Source organism: Aspergillus pseudodeflectus, assembly GCF_044049435.1.
Source record: "Aspergillus pseudodeflectus strain CBS 756.74 chromosome Unknown BJX68scaffold_2, whole genome shotgun sequence".
Classification (NCBI taxonomy): domain Eukaryota; kingdom Fungi; phylum Ascomycota; class Eurotiomycetes; order Eurotiales; family Aspergillaceae; genus Aspergillus; species Aspergillus pseudodeflectus.
In genome coordinates, this window is record NW_027263778.1 from 718,193 (window position 1) to 740,105 (window position 21,913).

Sequence of the window (21,913 nt, forward strand, 5' to 3'; positions counted from 1 at the left end):
TCAACTGTTGCTCCTTTTGAAGCAGCTCTACGCCGAGGTGAAAGAAGTGGGTAGGTAACTATACGTCACTTTTATGGTTGAAGCCGCTATCTATTTATATATCGTTGCGCTCTGTAACCTCATCTACGTCACCGTCCCATTGATCAAACGCCCGAATGAGATCTGTAATAACACTTAGTCTTCAAGATCGTTGGAAAAGAAGCGGGAAAGACTCACCATAGTAGAGCATCATCCCCTCTAGATGGGCATCAATGCCGATTCTCTCGTCCACAGTGTGGATGTTCAGTGCACGTCCCTCACGCGCAGGACTCCAGCGATAGATGTTGCGTGAGAGATTCCAATAGAACCTGGTATCAGTGTTCCCAGTCATGATATCCCCACTCACAACGACCGTTTTGCCTTCTAGACTCGGGACGGATTCGAAAACGGAGCGGGTGACGCCCGCAAACCGTGCCCAAACAGGGTTGGTCTCGATATCGGTGGGACTCACAGGGGCAGGGTTGAGAGGAGTGTTCGGCGTTGAGAGCGCGAGATGGCCACTTGTGCTCGCACCAATGTCGACTGGATCATCGATGCTGTCTGAGAATTTCGACCAGGACAGATTGTGTTTCTCTACGATCGGTGCGATGATTCGCTCCGCGCGTTCCTGCACCATCTCCGGTGTCTGATGTAGCCCTACGCGGTAGTTGACGAGCGCTTGGATCTTCTCGGGGAGGGCGTTGCTCTTTACGCCTCCGTGGAAGATATCTGCCGCCTGCGATGTCTGGAGCGTGAAGCGTATCTCTGGCCCACGAGATTCGGCAATCGCTTCGGCGGCTGCGGCATGGTCGTCCGAGTCCAGTGCCGAGGAAAGCCAGTCTTCGACGTACTGTGGGGAATGACGAACCTGGCATTCAAGCTTTCGTCGAGAGGGATGCTCGAGCCCTAAGCTAGGGGTGAATAGGTCCAGCTCGGTGTTTTCGAGGCTGTATATAATCTCGGACATAATTCCGATCCCAGTGTGCTTTGGTGGGATCGAGCTGTGGCCGCCGGGAACGGATAGGGTGAGGAGAAGGTCGATGGCTCCCTTTTCGCTAATGTCTGGAAGGGCATATATTACATTATCCTCCTCCTCCAAGACGGAGTGGGATGAGTATGACCCGAGAGTTGAGAGGCCCATGCCGCCCTCGTCGAGGATAAACTCGAACCCATCCTTGCCGTATCTGTCCTCCAAGATAGGTGCAAAGCTCCGGGCTCCAAGGGACCCCTGGGTTTCTTCATCAAATCCAAATGCTAGGACTACGGGTCGGGAAGGAGTCCAGTCCTGCTCTAAGAGGTCTTCAACGACGGAGAGAAGGCCAATCAATCCATTCTTGCAGTCGCTGCTGCCTCTACCCCAAAGAAATTCTCCATCGAAATGACCCGAAAAGGGAGGGTGAGTCCAGTCTGAGGCATCACTAATGGGAACAGTGTCTTGATGCGCGGTAAAGAGGAGCGGCTTTTTATTTTGTTCTTTTTTTGCATGGGGAGCATTGAGTGTGATGATCAGGCCGAGGCGGTTGATGCGTTCAATCTCGGCTTTGGAGTGGCTAGATTAATCACAAGTTACATTTATCACCCTCTTGTGCAGACAGAAGTAAGACATACATGAGAGGAAACAAGTCGGCGAGAAGCTTATGAAAGTCGACAAACGAGGCGAACGATTCGTCGTAAGGGTCCCTCATGGAATCCGTGATTGTGGTCGGAATTTGAACAGCCTTAGAAAGTCTGGTAACCTGACGGTGAAGTATCTTTTCATCTTGAAGGTAACGAAGAGATGAGAGAAGTTTTTCGTCACCGAGGAGTACTTTCGAGGGCAAAGGGCATATTTCTTTGGCTGTCTTCGAGTTGGTCGTGCCCAGAATCTGCTGCGGGGAAGAGGGAATCGTGTAGGATGCGGCGCAGGAGAGGAGGCTGATGCCAACCGGAAGGATCAAGGAGCGCATTCTACCGAGCTAATCGCTATTTCAATAGATTCATGAATCAGAATTCCATCGAAATTGAAAACACGGCGAGTGTTTGAACTTTGAAGCGACGTCTGGGTGAGGGGTAAGTTGGGGTAATGCGAGCTCCCGAGAAGATGCTCTCCTATTGGTGCAGAGCCGGTCCAAGTGAAAATATAGTTTGTCTCGTTTGCTCGGAAGATCAGGTGACGTTTGTTGTGACAATCTGCGACTGCCTCAGGCATGCATTGTTGTCCTGTCAACCGCGGGCACTAAGCCCCTCTTGGATCACCACAACATAACAGCAGCCAGTCAGCGTGCTGGGTGCCTTTTTGGTGCCTCCCCAAACGGTCTCGTCGGTCTCGAGGACCTCTTCTCTTCTGGTGCGGCCATCTTTTTCCTGCTCCGGCTTCACTCTCTTCCTCTCTCTATAAACACTTACCAACTCACCCCTCTCTGACCTATTCTATATCATCCCACTCTCCGAGCATTGTCGCGTCTATCCTTAACCTATCCTCAACATCTGTTGCGAACTTGATCCAACAATTGTCTCGCTGGGAAGAAAGCCACCAGACCATGACCGCTTAGCTTGCACTGCCATTATTTGCCCCTGAACGTTGAGAGAAGCATCGCTCTTCTCCCGCGCTATCAGAACATCATCTCAAGAGCCGCTGGTTCCTCAGTTAACTCCTCACGTTTCGCCCCGCCGTTGTTATTGTTTTGCGCCATTGTTTGGGTGATCAAATTCCCGCAACAACAATGACCGGATCAGGCGCTGGCTATGGCCAGGTTATTGAGTATATTCAAGGTCAGTATACTGCATCTAGCGCTATCATGGGGTATTCCTCGAGCTTTGTCAGAGGACCTGTGAGGTCAATGGCTAGGCACATGAAGACTGACCTTGAAACGATGCAGATCGACTCTACCTGGCTTCCTACGACCACCCTCCCGATGCGAAAACCCCGTTTCCCTACCCCGCTGAGCAGCCAAAGTCTCCTAGCAAGCGCCGAGCCAATCCCCCTACTCCGAGCAGCAAAAAGCGAAGCCCCGTGTATTTCACGGTCGATGATACCCTTCTCTACAATTCCTTCCATGCAGACTTTGGCCCACTTCATATCGGCCATTTGTACCGGTTTGCGGTTCATTTCCATGATCTACTAGGTGATCCTGCGAACAATGACCGGGCTGTTGTTTTCTATTCGAGAACCGACGCTCGAAGCCGAGCAAATGCGGCATGCTTGGTCGCCTGTTATATGGTTCTGATTCAATCTTGGCCACCTCACCTAGCACTAGCTCCTATTGCCCAAGCAGACCCACCATACATGCCATTCCGCGATGCTGGATACAGCCAGGCCGACTTCATTTTGAACATCCAGGACGTTGTGTATGGTGTCTGGAGAGCCAAGGAGCAAGGGTTGTGCGGATTGAGAGACTTCAGCCTCGAAGAGTAAGAGAATTACTCTCCCAAGTGATTGACTGGTACTAACTATGCTCTTAGGTACGAAAAGTTCGAACGTGTTGACATGGGAGACTTCAACTGGATTAGCCCTCAGTTCCTCGCTTTCGCCTCTCCTCAGCACCAGCCAGTTGCGCCAATTCCTCGCGACACACCGGAGTATGCCGCGCTTCCTTCAACCATCTCGGAAGTCTTTTCTTCTCGACTACCTCTTCCTTTCAAGAATGTCCTGGCACATTTTGCCTCTCGCAATGTGGGGCTCGTTGTACGTCTTAACTCCGAACTATACTCGCCATCCTATTTTACCGCCCTGGGAATATCCCATATCGACATGATCTTCGAGGACGGTACCTGCCCTCCGCTACCACTGGTCAAGAAATTCATCAAAATGGCACACGAAATGATCACGGTAAAGCACAAAGCTATTGCTGTCCACTGCAAGGCTGGTCTGGGTCGCACAGGCTGTTTGATCGGTGCCTATTTGATCTACCGATACGGATTCACGGCAAATGAGGTCATTGCGTTCATGCGATTCATGCGCCCAGGAATGGTAGTCGGCCCGCAACAACACTGGCTTCACCTTAACCAGGGCTCCTTCCGCGAGTGGTGGTTCGAGGATTCAATGAAGGAGAAGCTTGCTCAAATGCAGCCGAGCCCGGTCACTCCAGGCCGATCATCTCTCAAGCATCGGACAGCCAACGGGGCCGTTACGACACCGCCGAACAATAACCAGTCGAAGCGCGCTGCACTCGGAGAGATTGACCGCAATGAAGGAACTGCAGTCTATAACGACGAGAATCTGCCAGCGCCCACTCCGGGGCAGCCTCGAAAGTCCCACCGGAAAGACTCGCGTCATCATCCTTACTCGCGTACGACCTCTGGCAGTATCGTGATTGACAAGGATGCTAAAGCTAGCGAGCACAAGAGTCACAGGCTCAGCACCGAGAGCAGTGAGAGCGAAGAGGAGGCTCAGTTGCGCATGCTTGCCAAGCGCTCATCGAGATCACCAGTGGCATCTCCCGGCCAACGATCAGTTAGCTACTCGGCGACCGTCACTGCCAGTTACACACTCAACGACGACATTCATGAAGACAGAGAAAACTGGGGTAGTGCTACAACCAGTGCGCCTAAAACACCAGTCAGCAGCAAATCTGGGAGCGGGGTCGTTTCAGTGACCAAAGTTCGGTCTAGCTCTCGCCGAGTCACTACTGAGAGTCGAAGCGACTCGAAGGGTATCCGAAAGCCCAGTGGCCGCATTGGTAGCACTGGAAGTCCTACGCGAGTGAAGGCGTAAATGATCTGGAATCCACGAAGCTCCTGAGCACTTTTGAGCCCTCGATACGATAACATTCTCACATCACTTTTTTTTTATCGCTGCTTGACATGTTGCTCGCTTTTGCCGCGCTATTGCCCGTCGGCTGAGAGATAATCCTGCATAGTCTTCGCTGTCGTTATTATACCTTCTGATTCCTTGGTCTGGCTTGGTGGTTTTGCGGTTTGGTCTCGGTCTCCGGCGTCTGGTTGGACTGTGGTTAGCTTGCTGTTTTTGAGACCCTTGATAGTTGAGAAGGAGTCGTATTTGTATGTGGATGTTCATATACGAGCTACGTTGACATGACAATTCACTTGGTTAATGCCCTTCCAGTCCACCTGGCACCTCCGTAGCGTTGTCCTTATTGGGTTAGGCCGATTTCGCAATCATCGGTCGTGCCTGCCGAATTCGGTCCGGTTCTGGATCACGAAGTCACAGGTTCACAACTCGAAATACACTTGTCAACCCAGCTCTTGTCCGAATACCCCAGCCAGCCCAGCTCCCCGTATAGACACTAACATGGGCCGCTGCGGCTTGGACAGAGCGCAGCCCGTATCTACCCCCTCATGACAGAGTCGATTCCTGCAGTCCGCCGCAACGGGCTGCTACAATCCTGCGAGCCGTGTCGCAAATCGAAACTCAAGTGCGATCATGCAAGGCCAGTCTGCGGTAGATGCACTGCCAAGAATCGCACTCAGGGGTGCTTTTATCATCCTGCGCCCATGACGAAGCAGGCCACCGCAAGTCAGACCCGTCCAGTCAAAAGGCCAAGAACAGAATCTTCGAAGTAAGTTCATCTTCGTCTATTGTGGCACCATGACTGTGCTTTGACTGACCTATATTAGCTCCAGCCCGTCATCTGTCTCTGCAGCGGAATTTCCTGCGCTTCGCGTCACTTCGCAACCGCCATCAGTCACTCCAGGCTATCTAGGGTCAACAAGCTTTTCGGCTGTTTTTAGCGAGCATCGCACGGACATCTCATTCGAAGAAGACAATGCCGCCAATAGCGGAGCTTTGGCGAAGCCTTTAGATCGTTTTCGCCTTCAGTCTGCCTTGGAAGTGTTGAAGTTTCTTCATCAAAGCACGATATGCGATAGCTTAATCCGACAATTTTATGCTGGGCACTTGATGGCCGCCGTCTCGAATATCATCATGGAAGCTATTTTGCAATCTCTTCGACGGGTACTGGACAGCCTTGACCCGGGCCTGAACTTTGAATCCCAGCTTCAGAATCTAGCGTACCAGATCTTTCGGAGCTCAGCTCATCCTTTGACGGCGCATAGTTCCATGACCGTTGAGGAGTACTGTGCGTCGTTCACGGGCGAAAACTTGCGATGGGAGGCTGTGGGTATTATTCTAGCTACATCTGGGATTGCCTTGTTGTCCTCTTCAGAGAGCGACCCTGGTCTTGTCAGAGTAGCTCCTGATGCTCAGGCTAGAGACCTGCTCCAGGCTCAAGTGATCGAAGCGAGCAGTATCTGCCTTGGGTTCTGTGATACCTCGACCTCAGTAAACGAGCTTCTCGGATTCTATCAGTATAATGACATGCTCCTCAGGACCCAATACTATGGAGACACAAGTGAGTTATCCTTACTCTTAAGAAGATGCAGCTGACAGTCAATCAGGCTATCTGGCTTGGCGCAGGCTTGGTGGCCTAACAGCAACTATTTATGCAGCCGGCCTTCACCAAGAAAGTACTCGTGCTCAGGATTGTCCCCCTTTTCTTCATCAATGGAGGAAGGTTTGTTTCGCTTCCGCATTCTATGCCGACAAGTGTTTGTCCACATTTGTGGGAAGACCGCCATTCATCAACTACCGATACTGCTCACTCTCACCTCCTCTGGACCTAAGCGATGAGGATCTCATCGCTGGTGGCGAGCGCCTGAACCAAGCTATCTCTAAGCTGGACGCGGCGGGATGGAATCCCCAAGGAAATGATCTTCGAGTGAGCATGAAGCGTCTCCGCTTCCTACTAGCGGTACTTCGTGAACAGGCTCTTGAGATAGCCTTGGGAACGTTTGATGAGACGGATATCTTACAGAAATACAAGTGAGTGAAATGCCCACGTGCCTAGTCAACCCGAGATGGCTGACCCCCTTTTAGCAAGGTGATTGAAACTGCACGAGATATGTGGGATGCTTGTCCGACCCATCTACGTTATGATAAGTACGTCAGCACTGAAGATGATTCCATGTCTATCACCTTTGCGAGACGGCACATCTACCTTGATTATCTCTACACCCTCTTTTTGGTACAGAGAATGGTTGTCAAACGTACAAATACCGGCCATGAAGCACTATTCAGTACATCTCGAGAGGTTTTATCTATCATCCTCGAGGTAACCAACGACCGCGACCCGCGCGTCGATATAAGCAGGCATCAGTCCTGGGTTGTACGTTCCGTGCCGACTCCCCATTGAGCCAAGATAATAACGCAACCGCAGGTACTCTACTACGGACTTCCAAGTGCAAGCATTCTGGCATTCGAGCTGCTCCGTCAGACTCAAGAACCTGGGCCGCATCCAGTGATGCTTCCACGCGCCGAAGTAATCCGTAATCTGAGTATCTTTGTGTCGTGTCTGTCCTGGGTAGCTCGCCCTGGACAGGGTAACTACCGCACGTGCAAGGCCGTCGAAAAGAAGCTTTCCGATATTCTCGACCAGATTCTAGACCCACAGCCTATCCAGAGAGACTATTTGGGAGGCGACAACGACGGACTGTACAGCTTGCTGAACTGGTACAGCCCTGATAACTGGGAGTTCGACCCATTCGAGTTTCCATCGAATGATGGATTTCCATATTGAGAGCATTATCGGAATTCTAGGACGATGGCAGGTGTCATAAGTCATTAATACCTGGCTGTGGTCAAGCCCCCAAAGCGACCTGAGAAAAAAACCTGCAGCTATCCCCAGAGTCGAACGCCAAAAACACCCTGCTAGGCTCACAAAACTGGGAAGCATAAAGAAGGAAAAAGGGAAGGGATATCATCGCCAAATTCAAAATCTATCAGTCATGTCATACCATCCATACAAAATCATTGGTCGGGCGCGTTTCTTGGATATAGTACGCTCTGTGGCAGAGCGGACAATTGAAATGGTCTTGAAGGTACCATCTCTCGAGGCATTCGCGGTGGAAAACGTGGAGACATTTCAAGTCTCTGATTTCTTGTGAACGGAGGACAGGGTCGAGGCAGACAACACTGCAGATTGGGGATCAGCCTGGGCGCAATAGAAGGTGTGCAAATAGCCGTTACCATATAAACTGATTGTCTGTGCAGTCGGAGGGTAGAGGAGGGCCGTGGGCTTTAGCCCACCATTCTTCGAGGGTTCGAGTGGGTAATACGGCGTCGAGTTTGCGCAACTTATCGCTATAATCCTTCTTTTTGCTCTTCTTCGTCGAAGCCCGCTCGCGGCGGTTGATGAAGACGGTGAAGCTAAAGTCCCCCGTATGTCAGTTTGTCACAACCAACACACCTTACAGCCAACTCACATCAAACACATGATGATAAAACCGACAATAGCAAGCCCAACACCAAGGACAATGCTCATATGACTAGTAACTTTATTCTCGTCGTGATCCTCCAATGCCATTTCTCGGTGCGCAGGGTTGGATCAAAAAAATCACCAGTTGAGCTGGCCTTCGCAGCTCGGTTGCGATTGCGCAAACCCAGGCCAGCTCGCGTTTATGTATCTGGATTCGCAGTGCTTGTCTTCTGACACTCTTGCGGGTTCGCCCGGCGGCCAACTGCGACCACAGTTTTGTTCTTAGGCGTAAATCAGGCCATACCCACACCCGGAGCTATCAGCAGATGGCCACTCTAGGCCAGGCCCGTTAGTGACGTAGGACAGGCTATCGCAACCCTTTTACCGCATCTCCGAGGGCGAAACCGGGGTCAAGAGGGGATGGATTGAAGTCAGTCGGCTTTAAAGGAGGGAAGTCGGGAAGAGGAAAAGGGACAAAGCCGAAGGAGGAACCGTGGGAAGGGCCAGGGAACAAAGTTCAGTCCGTGTAACTTTAGTTTTGATGTTTACCCACGAGTTAGGAGCTTTCAGCGGCGATTGCGGCAAGTATTGGCGATGGCGTGTGAGGGGCAACACTGCCTCTGTGGTTGAAGCAGCCGTCGATCTCGAGCTTGGGATCTCGTGAGCATCGAACGGATATGCAAATTCCCTCCAAGAGTCGTGGAGGATGGCCGCTGTTGTCTTCCCGCATCAATCATGTGAATGGCATCGCCTCCTCTCTTTCTACCCATGTTGTACTGTACTCCGTACGTCTGGTGTCCCCACGCGGGCGCGCTGCGCTGATCTTCTGATCCTCCCCACATACATATGTACTCCGTGCGTAGCTACGTAGCTCATGTCCACACTGTCCCTGTAGTCTGGACTCCAAGCCCTGATCGCAAAGAAGAGATCCTTGCACAAACTCCAATATCACCGACAAAAGTCTCATAGAAACACTGATGATCAGAGGCACCAGCTCAACACTGTTCGAAGGATCCTCGCCACGCCAAGCCAAGCCCAGTCCGATCGCGAATCCGACCAGGAGCTGAATGCACAGATGATCAATGATCATCCGGCCGGTCTGGGAGATACTCCGGGCTCAGAGAGCAGACCGATTTGGATATGCCACAGGAACTGGTTTCTACCTATTATTATAGCGATACGGAAACGAGAGGGATTGACCTTGATCCATGCTTTGGGTGTTGAACGTGGGTCCCACGCGAAAACACAAACCAGCCGCCCAAGAATCAAGTGAGGAGATGGTCGAGCTTAAAACTTGGCAGAAACCTTGAAGTCATTACCGCCTCTCCGTGCCTTTCTGCTGCACCCAACCGCCTTTATTGCATGGGTGCGCCACGTATTCTTCATAGTCACATATTCTTCGTTTTCAGGTTAAACCTCTTAGTATAACTGGGATTATAAAGACTCGCGACGCTATTCAATTGATTAAGGTCAGGAAGGATAAAAATCGTGCAAAGGAGAAGAAGAAGCTGGTAAAGCAGTTTAAGAAAGTCTATGGATATCTGCCCACGCAGCGCTCGGAGGATCGAATTCAGGAGGCAATTGAAAATGAGAGACGTAGTAGAGAGGCAGGAGAAGACTTTTTTTTATTAATAGTTAGTTGTTATGGTGGTTGAATTACTTCTAATATTGAAAACTACGAAGAATATGTGACTATGAAGAATGTGTGGCGCACCCATACGACGAAGGCGGTTAGGTGCAGCAGAAAGGCGCGGCAGGTATCCATGGAATAATGAATCTACTATTTACTCTGCTGACCAATGAGAGCGAATTTGGATGAACAACTCCACGAAGTTGTATATCAGAGTGTTGTAGTATTCGTGCTCAAGACAGTAATCTAGTCTTCATCCCGTGTTTAAAGCTGCTGTTAAACCTGGCTCTTGTCTTGGTGCTCGCTGCTCACCACAACCTCGCCATCCTTGGTTGTAATGTCCTCCGGCAACGTACCAAGGGCGCGCCCTCCGAAGAGAACATCGATCTCTTCTAGAGACTTTTGCTTGGTTTCCACGAAGAAAAAGTAGACCAATGGCAGTGCAACGACAATGTCTATATAAGCGTTAGCATCTGAACTGACAAGTTGCCTTTCTAGGAATACTCACTCCACCCAGCAAATATGAAGTAGAACTTCCATCCAATCTTGCCCAGCGCGATGGGCGATACTTGAGCCCAAAGGGTGCTGACTGCCCAGTTGCCCACTCCTGTGGCAAAGGCGTTCCCGCGGCCACGAATCTGCATGGGCATGACTTCCGCCATGTAAACCCTATACCTTCATTAGCTCTGGCCATTGACTTGGAAAAAAAGACAAACAACACAGAGCGACATACCAACTGCAGGGCCCAAATGACCAGGAGAATATAATGGTGACGCAGAAAATGAAAAAGACACCGCCAATGCTATAACCTCGTCGGTGACCGTCCTCGTTCTGGGAGTTCAAGGCAGCCTCGCAGAACAGAGCAATGGTGATGCCGATTGCACCGAACAACATCGGCTTGCGGCGCCCAACTCTGTCGAGAATAAACAGGATGAAAACGAGATTGGCGAGAGGTCCAAGGCAGTTGTAGATACCAGTGACGAGAATGCTGGTTTTGCCTGTAATACCCAAGTTTTCGTACATGATGTTCTGATAGTAGTTAATGACGTTGATTCCAGTCATTTGAGTCAGTACTTGGACAGCAACGCCGTGTCTACAGCCTTGTTAGCAGTGGCGATAGTAGTTTTGATAGAATTTGAACATACAGCAAGCGTGTTCGGTACTGAGGAACCTTGAACATGATGAGCCATCCGGATTCGGTGACGGTTTTCTCTGCTTCAATTGTGGTCCTGATTTCGGTGAATTCTTGTTGGATCCAGTCATCATTGGAGCCATCGAAATGAAGTTTGCGCAGGACCTTCATTCCCTCATCGTACTTGCCCTTCTCGACAAGGTGACGCGGGGATTCTGGGAGGAAAAACAATCCAACCAACAGCAATAGCGCGGGAACAACTTGGAACGCCAGGGGGAACCGCCATTGGAACTCGCTGCTGTCAGGGGCGTGTAAAGAGCCGTAGCCAATCCATCTGTTCTGAGTTAGTCACATGTAAGATGATCGTGCAATGACCCCAACTTACGTGCTAACAATGAAACCAACTCCAATCATTTGCTGGGCAAGACCAATGATCATACCACGATTCCGGGGGTGCGCACATTCGGATTGATATACAGGAACAGACATGGACATCAAACCAACAGCCCATCCCGCGAAAATACGACCAACGAGAATCATAGCTAGATTGTTCGCGGCAGCCTGTAGGATAGCACCGATCAAGCAGATAAAAGCACCCATTTGAATGGTAAACTTTCGGCCGAATCGATCCATGGTCAACCCTCCCTGGAGGGCACCAATGGCAGCTGCGAGTGTTAAACATCAAACTCAAATAATAGGTGGAGGACAAACCATACCTCCTCCAGAAAATGTGCTGTTGATGGCACCTATGATGGCAGATGTTTTTTCGGTATCAAAATAAGCCAGGAAGTTCGGGGATGCAATAACATCGGTCATGACACCGCTGTCATAACCGAACAGGAATGACCCTGTTGCCGCGAACAGGGCGAGGTTGAAAGTGTATAATCGGCCCATCTTGAAGCAATTATCCCCAGAAACACCCAGGTGATCGGGGTTCAGCGGATGAAGAGGAAACGGTTGGTACGAAGGGGAGGGTGGAGAAAGAGAATGGGCAGACCACTCGGTCTATATACAGCGACGAGCAACTAGCATTGACCTTCAAATCAATCATCATGCTGGGTTGCTTGATGTGCATTGCTGACCGGTAGGCGAAGGGGAAATAGCGGGGCGGCCGAGACAAAATCCGGGGAGGTCCCTTTCTACATTCCTTGCAACGGCCAACCACTACTGGCCTTGGTTGGGTGTAAGTGTGTAAAGAAATTAAAGCTAAATTAGGTTGCTTCCTGCTCACAGTGTGATTGACCACAATTGAACGAATTTAGGCTCAATGCACCGAATCTTGCCACCAAGGACGAGTTTTTCCGTCTTGCTTCAATCCAGAAGTTGGTATGTCGCTATGTTTGCTGTGGTGGTTATCTCCCATCGTTGACCCCGCCTCCGAATGATGAACCGGATTCCAGAGCCAAGGGGTGAATGCCAGCCGTCATAAAGAGACCAAAGGCTCAGCTGCTCGCTATTTTGATGGTCACGAAAGCAAAGTGCCATCTGGGCACCGTGTGAGTATGACTATGGCAGCTCCGGTGGGGTGCAACAGTAAACCTGGACTATGCCTGATGAGACACGGCCCTGTCTTCCTCGGGCCATTTTCCCCCGCGACTCTTGGCCTCGGAAAAGAACAACCAATTGCTGCGCTCAGCGAAGAAATCAGGATTCCTGGCCGAGCAGCTTGAATTTATGCGACCTTGCCTCGACGGTGTCCACCCGAAAACATAAGCGAAGTGCAGGAGTTGAAGACCAGAAGACAGCTCAGTGGGGATCTATTGGAATGACATGTGACGCCGCTTCCACGCTAAGCTAGATCTGGACTGCTCCAACATCATCCAACCATCCCATCCTTTCGAGTCGCCATCCCGAAGCTTCATTCTTTACATTTGGCTTGGTCGGGTCATCATTGGTCAGCTTCCCTGATGGCGTCGTTCGGTCGCTCGAGGACCATGCCTCAGTTCTCCGACCCTTCCTCGCCATCGGACATTGATTCTCCGATTCGGCCCAGAAGACCAAGCTTGGACCCTCAGGGTGAAATCCTGTCCACCCGAGGTCAATACCTTCCGTCGCTGATACGACGCCGGTCGTTTTCCACCCAAAAGTCGGACGGGTTCCTCGACACCGAGCGTGACGAGACTGGCTCTTTCCGGGATAGATTTGAGCGGCCCGCACTGGCCCGAGCGAAGGATTTGATCGGAGAAGGTAAACCATCTTACAACTGGTATCTCTTTCTAAACTGTTGGCATCATGGCAACTTGATCTCTGAGGGTGCTGAAACAAACCGTGCTGACGATCATTGCCCCAGGCAGCAGTACTATCATCATCCAAACGCATTGAAAGGATTGCCAACAGCAGTGTATGCGCTCCTCTCGGTCCATAACTAAACAACCCATCTAATATCATCAGGCGTCAACTTTATGAGCGGAACAACGACCTCATCTCGCAATACGTCTATATTGACCGGCTTTTGGACTCGTCACTACCCCATCGTTTGTTTGTGGACTATCAGCATAATGAAACGGGCACAATGGGAGCCTCTGTGAAAGGAACAGCTGAGAACACCTACGAGAGAAGCTTTTATGGTACCACTGATGGGCCTGCAGACTGTCCGTCACCACGGAAGATTAAGCGGACACCTCGAAACCTCTATCGAATCCCAAGTGAAAGCTCGCTGCTGCTACCCACGACAGAAGATGAAACGGAATCCCCCCTGTCCGAGATTATGCCAAAGGGTCATGACTTCGTTGATAGCGGAGCTCGCATTGTGACCATTGCGATATATGTCAATTTTGTCGCCAATGTTATCTTGCTGGCGGCAAAGATTGCTGCTCTGCTAATGACACATTCTGTTTCAGTTCTTGCCAGTCTAGTGGATGGGGCTCTGGATTTCTTGAGCACTACCATTGTCTGGATTACTACTGCTCTCATCAGGAGGCAAGACCGTTACGAGTATCCTATCAGCAGACGCCGATTGGAACCTCTCAGTGTCCTGGTCTTTGCGGTAGTTATGGTGACGTCCTTCTTTCAAGTGGCCATCACATCTATGGGCCAATTGGTGTCTTCGGACCACTCCGTCGTGAATCTTTCCATGCCTTCCGCAATAATTATGGGGAGCACCGTAATAGTCAAGCTTATATGCTGGCTCTGGTGTCGACTAATCAACAACTCTAGTGTCCAAGCTTTGGCACAGGATGCTATGACGGACGTAGTCTTCAATTCGTTCAGTATCGTCTTCCCACTCGGTAAGTCTACACTGGTGTCAAGTCTGAAAGCAGATAGTTGACAGGGCCTTCAGTCGGCGGATTGACGAACACCTGGTTTCTCGATCCTCTCGGCGGTCTGGTTCTTTCCGTCTATATCATCTGGAACTGGGGTAGGACTGCCAGTGAGCATATCCGCCATCTTACTGGCGCCGCTGCTTCCCCGATGGACCTGAGCATTCTCCTATACATGACCATGCGGTTTTCCAAGTCAATTCTGAAAATTCAGAATCTAAGGGCATACTATGCCGGGGACCTGCTCAACGTCGAGGTGGACATCGTACTAGGTGACAAGACGAGTCTACGGGATAGCCATGACCTCGGCGAGAGTCTGCAGTATATGCTTGAGAGCGTGCCAACTGTTGAGCGCGCCTTTGTACACATGGATTATGATCCGTGGAATATCCCTAGCCACATGAATCAACAAGAGTCCTAGGCTCTGAGATTGAAGCCCGAAGACTGGCTTGATCACGTGAGTTCGTGTCTTCACGCGTCACTCCCAATTCTTCTACTGCGGGTATCATCGCAAGCCGCCGCCTTTTGCAGATCACTGCGAACAGGGGGTACTATGACAGGGCCAATCTTGAATCAACGGTAACCTAGGCCTTGGGCCTACTAATGGGCTGACTTGGTGTCTGGTGCACACTTAAGTTGTGGTGGAAGCATAAAGATATTGTACTTCCTCAAGTAATCTACCGCCCATAACTCAAATAGCACAAAAGCATTACCAACAACAGCATCAACCGCATGTGCTCAAAGTTGGAAAGGTCCGAGTGATCATGTTCCAACTTCCCACAATCATCGTTCCAACGATCCCTCGAATGACTCGTGCGGCAAGCCACTGTTCGAAATCGCCAAGATTCTGTTTCCAAACCGGCAAAGCCAAGCGATTGCCCAGCGGCCCCAGCCCCTCGGCAGACCAGAACAATCAGCATGATCCTGCCAGTGGCTTTGAACCTGCACATTCTGCCAACATGGCGTTCAAGTGTGGATGCCGTTGTAACATTAGATGATTAGAGGAGAACGCCTCGCCTTGATGTTGCCCAGTAAGGCGGTTTTGAGACTCGGCGGCAGATTTTAAGCGATTGGACTTTGAGATATGGTGGGGATATCGGGGATATCTATATATCAAAGGAGGTAGATGCCAGCAAGGACTAATAAAGTGAGACACCCATTCGACTTGATCTTTCAGTGTAATCAAATCTTCTTTGCTCTTCAAAATGGTCTTACCAGAAGACCTCAAAAATGATATATATAAACTTTCCATAAACCCTTTTCTCCTTGAAAGACAGGGGGAATAAGAAAAGGCAATCGACTCGCACAAAAAGGCTATCGAAGTCCTCAGCATGGCTGCGGAGAAATTCAAAAAGTCTTCGAGTGTGCGCAAGATCAATCGCAAGATGTTCGAACGGCAGGTTGGCCTGCACCGCGAAAGACTGAGCTATTTGGAGAGTCTCAAGAGCAAAGGCAGCTTTGACGGAATTATCTTGCCGCCCACTGCCCTTGACGTCAGCCAGGAGTTACAGAGGGAGGACGAAGATAACAGCCCTTGGACACTGTCTCAGGTATGTTTGCTTATTGGTATTAGTATTATACTGCTTACCTGCCCACTGTAGCTTCAAAAGGCGCTCCACGAGTACAAGAAGCAAGAGGACTCCGCTACCACGGAGCCGCCATCGCATCTGAAACATTTCCTCAATGCCACAGATTCCACTAAAATCCCTTTCTTTGCGCCAACGCTTCTGTCAGCGGCAGAGACAGCGACCTACCGTCTCTCTCATTCATCAAAGCTTCTCGAGCTCGGTGTACGCTCGCACTGGTGGTTCGTCAAGGATTCTACCAACAAGCACACGCTCTATGCCGTCCAGGCCGTATGGAGCCTGGATGTGCCCATTGTAGAAGCAATCCTGCGTCGCGCAGGCGAGTTCCTTCCTCAGATGGGTGCCATAGGCATAAGAATCCGGAAGATGAAAGGAGGTGCCTTTCGTCTGATAATGAACACAGTGCCCGCGGGCCGGCTCGTGGTTGAGATCCCCAACGGTGAGGCGGAGCGCAAGGACTGGTCCCCGCGACGGTTCGAGTACGGTGGACGCAACTTTGTGTGGAAGAGCGGGCGCGCTGATGGAAAAAGCGCTGATGGGGGCTTATTCAAGTCCTTCATGTGGGAAACCCTCTATGAGACGAAGCGTGTGTGGCCAAAAGCCGGAAGCAAGACGAGGAAGATGGAAGATGAGACGGTAGGACCAAAACTTTGCTGGGGAGAGAAAGGTGGGGGTAACGATGCGAGCCATTCTATAAACATGGCAGGAGGACTGGATCTGCAGTTTCGTGAACATTTGCTGGCGTCGCAGCTAGCAAGATTGGTACGGTGTAGCTATCCACCGCAGAAGGATTCGACCGGAGTAGAAGCGGTAGCGGCTGGGGCGAGCATTTTGTCACTTGCAGAGTTGCTTTCCTAGGAAAATTGCTGTATCTCTTAAGAATGTTTCGACGATAAATGAGCACGTGGGGTTGTTGAGAGTCAAGCAACCCACCTCACGTGGCTGCAGACTGTCAATAGAGGATCCATGGGATAATGGGAACAGAGAATCATTAACCTTAAGCTTCTTTTTACTTTGAAACCTGGTTGAAGACAAAAAGTTATCGAAGGAGATGTGGGGGGGAAAGCAAGAGCTCGGGAACCCCCGAAGAGGGACCGGATTTTTAGTGTCTGCTGTTCCCGTCACCACACGCCGCACGCCGCGTCCACATCAACCGCGACGCGATGGGATGAAGGCGTCTTTTTCACGCACGAGCTCAATCTTCTCAAGAACATTTTCACACCAAGCTCTACTTGCCTTCCCTTTGGATTCTGCCACACTATGGTGCTGATTTACTCTATTCCTTACTTTTCTCTTTAACTCTTACCTCGCTCTATTTCTTCGACCCTCATGCTACCGTCGTAACATACCACTCACCATGTCTGATCTCGAGCCCGCTGCAGCGGCATTCTCGTCGTCTCCGCCGTCGACTCAGACATCCGATTCTACGGCAGCAGCCTCCAGCTATGCCTTCCTCGTACACTCTCAGAAGACATTGACACAGAATCTTCCTCCACGCGTCGACAACAAGTTGCTTGCACGCCAGAAGCGTCGTCGAACTAGGTATGCCTGAGGAAGCTCATTCAGCCTCCAGTCTTGATCCGGGAAGCTTCTCGCAATTAATCGAGCCTCACTGACTCAATTGACGCGTGTGTAGTCCTGAAGACCACGCGATCCTCGAATCAGAATATCAGCGTAACCCAAAACCAGATAAAGCTGCACGAGCAAGTATTGTCAGTCGCGTGTCGTTGGGTGAAAAGGAGGTCCAGGTATGTTGCCTGGTAGCAATTGCTTAGAATTCGTTCTAATGTCGCTCGGCAAACATAGATCTGGTTCCAAAATCGTCGCCAGAATGACCGTCGAAAGTCGAAGCCTCTGCAGCCTCACGAATTTATCGCTCCTCTGTCCGACGAAATAAAGCCAAACAGCAGCGACGACACTCCATATGCAGATCAAGAATCCTCCAGCGGGCTGGAACAGGATAATGACAGTAGTCTCGACCACGGCCAACAGCCAGCAATGCTGCCCGAGGGCGATTCGTTTGTATCGGACGTGCAGGACAAGGATGAGCCAGATGCGCTTGAGCCGAGTTCACAAACGAGTGTTGCCTCGTCCGAGTTCCCTGGCTCCAGCCAGCAGCCTCCAAATGGTGATTCCGTTGAGTTGGACGCGTTGCAGAGGATTGAAGAGGTGTCAAACAACGAGCAGCTTCAAACCTCCGCCAAAAGAAAACGCTCTGAATCAGATCTTCCTGGCGGTCAAACGATGATAACAAACTCAACAACACCGGATGTTCTCACCTCCGTAAGATCGCCGCCGTCTTTAAGGATATCACTGTCCTTCGATGGAGAAGCCATGGTACGAAAGGAAGGCGAGCTAACTCCGTCCCCACCACAAGGTCGGAATGCTCTTCGAATCTCCATGTCTGCAGATGGTAAAGCAGTAATCCGAGCTAACGGTGAACCGTCGCCGTCGAAGAACCGGATCTCCATGTTCTCCGCTCGCAAGCCGAGGGTCTCTACCCTTCAACGAAGCAACAGTGCTGTTGTCTTGGGCACGCCTCGTGGCTCGCTTGAAAAGGAAAGAAGCTTTGGAAGGTCACTCGACTCCCGCAACTGGGAGTCTTTCTTCGATACGGACGCGAGGAGCGCGCTTTCGACGCCGCTCAGTTCTCAGAGCACGCCGAACGCTGCGTCAGGAAGCTTACGATCAAGTGGGCAACGTTCCTTGACCAGGAGCTTGTCCGCACGACACACCTCAGTTCTTACACCCACTACCTCCGACCATCAGGCCACACCAATTACACAAGCAATGCGGGAGAAGAGACGCAAACTATCTCGAACAGTTTCTTCACTCGGTCGATTGGAGTCTGGCAGGAAGGCCCTTGGCGACAAACCGGCCTCATCCAAGCTTAAGAACACCAAAGACGGTGGGGATGTTGACTTGGACGGTGGTGATTCCGACAAGGAGAACTGGATCCCAGGGACCAGGGTCACTCACGCTCGCCGAAGGACAGTCTCGCATCATCAATCCCAGAGACCCATTCTCAAGGATCCAAACAGCAGCAAACCATACAACAAAAACCTGGCCGCCGCAAGCCGCTCGCGGTTGTCACAGACTAATCGGAAAACAAGCGGCGGGTCAACCAAGTCCATGCCAGGTCTGGGCAATGACGTCTCTGCAGCATTTATTGCTGGTGAGAATACCGCAAGCCAGGAAGAAGACTTGGACTGTATCCAGGGACTGTTATCTCTCAGTCAAGGTGCATGGAGGTGATGCTACCACAATACCCCTGTTGCCATGCAACCATATCGATTTCTTTTGTTGAATTTTCCCTTTCATTTGTTCCTCCTGTTTCGAAGCTGCAAGCCAGCAAGCGGTGACGGCCTGTACGATTTGTTGAGCGACGCTCTTTGTCATGATTGTGCTATTTTGTCCATCGAGGTTGGCTGTTGAGTAGATACCACCGTCTTGGACTCCAGTGGATTCTTTATGGATAACGAAATCTTGTCCTGAGACACCTGTGATAGTAATTAATGTGAAGGAGTGATGTGAACCTGGTGCCATTGGAAAAGCTTGTCTATCCCTTGATCCAGCGACCCGCTTACTAAGGTGCATATCGTGAGCCCCTCAGTTGACAGATCACAAATTACGGACCAAAAGTGGCCTAAGAAAAGACACCCATGCCATCAGTGGCAATGCGGACGTTGAGCCGAATCTCAAGTCGAAATTCTAGACTGTTATCTCACTCATGTTTGCCACGATCGAGGTCAGACAGCGGCCCGGTGCTCGCCTTAGGTATCCTTTCCTCTCTTCCGGTTGTAGCTGTAGGCAACGTTGAGTGCGACTTATGGGGAGGAAGGTCCAGCCTTGAAAGAGTGAAGGAAGGTCCAAGAGAAAGTTTATCTGACTTGCATGCCCTTTGCCGGTTCGGAGTCCTCCCCGGAGATAACCATCTTGATAGTGATCCCCTGTCCACGCCCTCAGAGGTGGGGCCATGCCTGATAACACACCTCGGCGCACGCAAGTGACACGCGAATCGTCGAATCAACTACCGGCTGAGTGAGGAGTTCTCCAATAACCCCAGAAAGCTGCGTTTCGACCTGGCGACGAAACTTGGAGTAACGACCACGAGTACGAGTCAGAATTTCGGGGTCTAGGGGTAGCCCCCGAGGCCCCGAAACCCTAACTTCATACGAAACCGGGTTCAAAGTTGGAAAACCATCATTCGAGCTCATTGCCGTAGGTATTCAAGTTCTTTTAGCGATAGACGTGAAACTCTAATATAATGATAGATTTGGTACTAAACAGCTAGGTGCGCAGCGCTAAACTTGCCGGCTCCAAATTCATCGCTGTGCAAGTACTCAACGGGGCTCTGGTGGTCTTCTACGTATCCAACGCCTCCAACAGCCTTGTCTGAATGGGGAAACCCAGTTAGCGCCCGCCATGCCCGGAGACTGGAGTATGCGGAACCGAAATGATAACTTACAGTAACCGGCTAGCTTCAGGATATCGTCTGGCAGACGCCGAGCGATCTCAATGGGCGTGGAGAGGACCTCGTCCTGATCTTGGCGGAAGTAGTCACGCTGGCTGTGCGAGGGTTAGTTGCTCATCTCCAACGACTAGTCCAAGGGATGGCGTTTGCTTTATCCTACCCGAAGACAGCGAAAAGTGTGCGCAGGGCTAGAGGGTCGGTCATTTCGCATTTGTTCTCGCCAGCGGCGTGGTAGGTTGCTGCATGTATGAGCCAACGTTCAATGGTCAGGCCCTGACGACTGAGGCAGACTTACAGCCAAGAGTGAAGAGAGCAGAGCCCGGCTCCATCTCCGCATATGTGCACTCCTCGAGCTTGGGCATGCGGTCTGGGCTCCACAAGTGGCTACCAGGAATCACTGCAGTTGCCTGCATACACGGACGTTAGTGGTCACACGCTCTGATAAGAGAGGGGTACTATGGTGTCCACGTACGCCATTCTTGTATGTGCACTTGGATCCTGCAATCAGGCAGCCAACCATGGGTGTGAAGAGGGGGTTGTTGGGGTCGGGTCGGATTTGGTAGGCAATCTGGTCCTGTACACGCTGGTTTCAGTGACTGTTTTCCGGGATGCGAAATAGCCTGGGCTTACTCTGTGTAGTGGCTGCGGTTTGGCTCCAGGAACAAGACGAAGGGCCGCGGTTGATGCCAGCATGTACCCGCTCTTCTGGGGCACCAGCCGCTCCCCCGTGTAGGATGCGAATTCGTCACTGGATGCGACTTAGCACTCGGACAAGCCAGCAGAAGAGCCCGTCTGTCATACTTGAGAAACTCTCCCATAATACCTTGCCACACGGGGAGGCGCATGATCTTGACAATCTGGTCTGGGATCTTGGACAAAAGGGCCTGCAGAATCTGTTAAGCAGTGCAGTGTTCTGGGGACAAGGGCTAAGTACGTAGACGCGCTGCGAGCCCTCCGGGAAAAAGTCAGGACCGAGTTCGTCGTGTGTCGCCTTGGAGTCGTAGGTTTTGCGACCTTTGAAGAAAGGCTCGACTAGCAAGAGATCGGTTAGGGGCTTTGCAGAGACTCAATGGTTCTGCGCGGGCACTCACTGGAGTCCATGCATTCTTTCAAGAGCTCGGGAGTGAGAAAGTTGGAAACAATGACTCCGCCATCTCTGGCAATGATCTCGAAGATCTTGTCTAGAGGCTCCGAAGCATCGATGGTGACGAGTGAGGGGGCCATGGTGGAAGTTAACTTGATGCTGCTGACTTGAGATGACTGAAGAGGAGAAACAGCGAGCATATAACTTTAAGACAACAACACCCCCTCACCTGACAGTACCAGCTGATGTCTACCCGGCCCGGTGTTTGTAAACTGCAGGTCCTCCCCGTCACCCATGTGGGACCTGAGAAGGAATCTTGGAATCCTTCTACACTCACCCCCCTATCAATGCCTCCAGCACGGCCCCTCAGATTACTCCAACACACTCTCAGCACTCCCGGTTGAAATACCCGGTCTGGAATAGGATGGCCGGAACGATTACTCCTAGCGTGTCCCCCGCGCTGGATGATTATCTTACTTTACCTCGTATCTCACTCGCTGGTCTATGAAGCTAAGCGATACCAACGCAGCTTTGCTA

At 51.1% G+C, this 21,913-nt stretch overlaps 9 protein-coding genes across 9 annotated transcripts; 5 read left to right on the forward strand and 4 right to left on the reverse strand.

Moving 5' to 3' along the window:
- Positions 1 to 51: 51 nt before the first annotated feature.
- On the reverse strand, positions 52 to 2,065 carry cps1 (Gly-Xaa carboxypeptidase). Its single transcript, XM_071038306.1, has 3 exons — positions 1,627 to 2,065; positions 217 to 1,568; positions 52 to 162 (listed from the first exon to the last, which is right to left on the reverse strand). The coding sequence occupies exons 1-3, from the start codon at positions 1,962 to 1,964 to the stop codon at positions 95 to 97; spliced, it is 1,758 nt and encodes a 585-aa protein (XP_070904978.1). The 5' UTR covers positions 1,965 to 2,065; the 3' UTR covers positions 52 to 94.
- Positions 2,066 to 2,311: 246 nt separating this feature from the next.
- cdcA (phosphoprotein phosphatase CDC14) lies at positions 2,312 to 5,060 on the forward strand. Its single transcript, XM_071038307.1, has 3 exons — positions 2,312 to 2,769; positions 2,877 to 3,408; positions 3,460 to 5,060. The coding sequence occupies exons 1-3, from the start codon at positions 2,721 to 2,723 to the stop codon at positions 4,709 to 4,711; spliced, it is 1,833 nt and encodes a 610-aa protein (XP_070904979.1). The 5' UTR covers positions 2,312 to 2,720; the 3' UTR covers positions 4,712 to 5,060.
- A 104-nt stretch (positions 5,061 to 5,164) lies between these two features.
- BJX68DRAFT_82239 (putative C6 transcription factor) lies at positions 5,165 to 7,647 on the forward strand. Its single transcript, XM_071049813.1, has 5 exons — positions 5,165 to 5,516; positions 5,575 to 6,308; positions 6,355 to 6,778; positions 6,833 to 7,121; positions 7,173 to 7,647. Exons 1-5 carry the CDS (start codon positions 5,296 to 5,298, stop codon positions 7,530 to 7,532), a joined length of 2,028 nt encoding a protein of 675 aa, XP_070904980.1. The 5' UTR covers positions 5,165 to 5,295; the 3' UTR covers positions 7,533 to 7,647.
- Positions 7,648 to 7,977: 330 nt separating this feature from the next.
- Positions 7,978 to 8,318, reverse strand: BJX68DRAFT_261249 (putative RING finger domain protein; the record flags this gene model as incomplete). Its single annotated transcript, XM_071044115.1, has 2 exons — positions 7,978 to 8,161; positions 8,218 to 8,318. The coding sequence occupies 2 exons, from the start codon at positions 8,316 to 8,318 to the stop codon at positions 7,978 to 7,980; spliced, it is 285 nt and encodes a 94-aa protein (XP_070904981.1).
- Positions 8,319 to 10,116: 1,798 nt separating this feature from the next.
- Positions 10,117 to 11,866, reverse strand: BJX68DRAFT_251990 (sugar porter family MFS transporter; the record flags this gene model as incomplete). The annotated part of the gene is made up of 6 exons (XM_071042480.1): positions 10,117 to 10,295; positions 10,349 to 10,509; positions 10,574 to 10,933; positions 10,986 to 11,306; positions 11,358 to 11,637; positions 11,689 to 11,866. 6 exons carry the CDS (start codon positions 11,864 to 11,866, stop codon positions 10,117 to 10,119), a joined length of 1,479 nt encoding a protein of 492 aa, XP_070904982.1.
- Positions 11,867 to 12,812: 946 nt separating this feature from the next.
- Positions 12,813 to 14,308, forward strand: BJX68DRAFT_224846 (uncharacterized protein). The gene is made up of 3 exons (XM_071038308.1): positions 12,813 to 13,178; positions 13,263 to 13,313; positions 13,364 to 14,308. Exons 1-3 carry the CDS (start codon positions 12,880 to 12,882, stop codon positions 14,238 to 14,240), a joined length of 1,227 nt encoding a protein of 408 aa, XP_070904983.1. The 5' UTR covers positions 12,813 to 12,879; the 3' UTR covers positions 14,241 to 14,308.
- A 1,255-nt stretch (positions 14,309 to 15,563) lies between these two features.
- On the forward strand, positions 15,564 to 16,676 carry BJX68DRAFT_251992 (uncharacterized protein; the record flags this gene model as incomplete). Its single annotated transcript, XM_071042481.1, has 2 exons — positions 15,564 to 15,782; positions 15,834 to 16,676. The coding sequence occupies 2 exons, from the start codon at positions 15,564 to 15,566 to the stop codon at positions 16,674 to 16,676; spliced, it is 1,062 nt and encodes a 353-aa protein (XP_070904984.1).
- A 260-nt stretch (positions 16,677 to 16,936) lies between these two features.
- Positions 16,937 to 19,202, forward strand: BJX68DRAFT_82277 (homeobox domain-containing protein). The gene is made up of 3 exons (XM_071049814.1): positions 16,937 to 17,360; positions 17,455 to 17,566; positions 17,625 to 19,202. The coding sequence occupies exons 1-3, from the start codon at positions 17,176 to 17,178 to the stop codon at positions 19,071 to 19,073; spliced, it is 1,746 nt and encodes a 581-aa protein (XP_070904985.1). The 5' UTR covers positions 16,937 to 17,175; the 3' UTR covers positions 19,074 to 19,202.
- A 271-nt stretch (positions 19,203 to 19,473) lies between these two features.
- Positions 19,474 to 21,576, reverse strand: BJX68DRAFT_224862 (phytanoyl-CoA dioxygenase family protein; the record flags this gene model as incomplete). The annotated part of the gene is made up of 10 exons (XM_071038309.1): positions 19,474 to 20,039; positions 20,093 to 20,213; positions 20,287 to 20,387; positions 20,453 to 20,531; positions 20,588 to 20,699; positions 20,765 to 20,866; positions 20,923 to 21,040; positions 21,094 to 21,176; positions 21,227 to 21,324; positions 21,384 to 21,576. 9 exons carry the CDS (start codon positions 21,574 to 21,576, stop codon positions 20,101 to 20,103), a joined length of 999 nt encoding a protein of 332 aa, XP_070904986.1. The 3' UTR covers positions 19,474 to 20,039; positions 20,093 to 20,100.
- Positions 21,577 to 21,913: the final 337 nt, after the last annotated feature.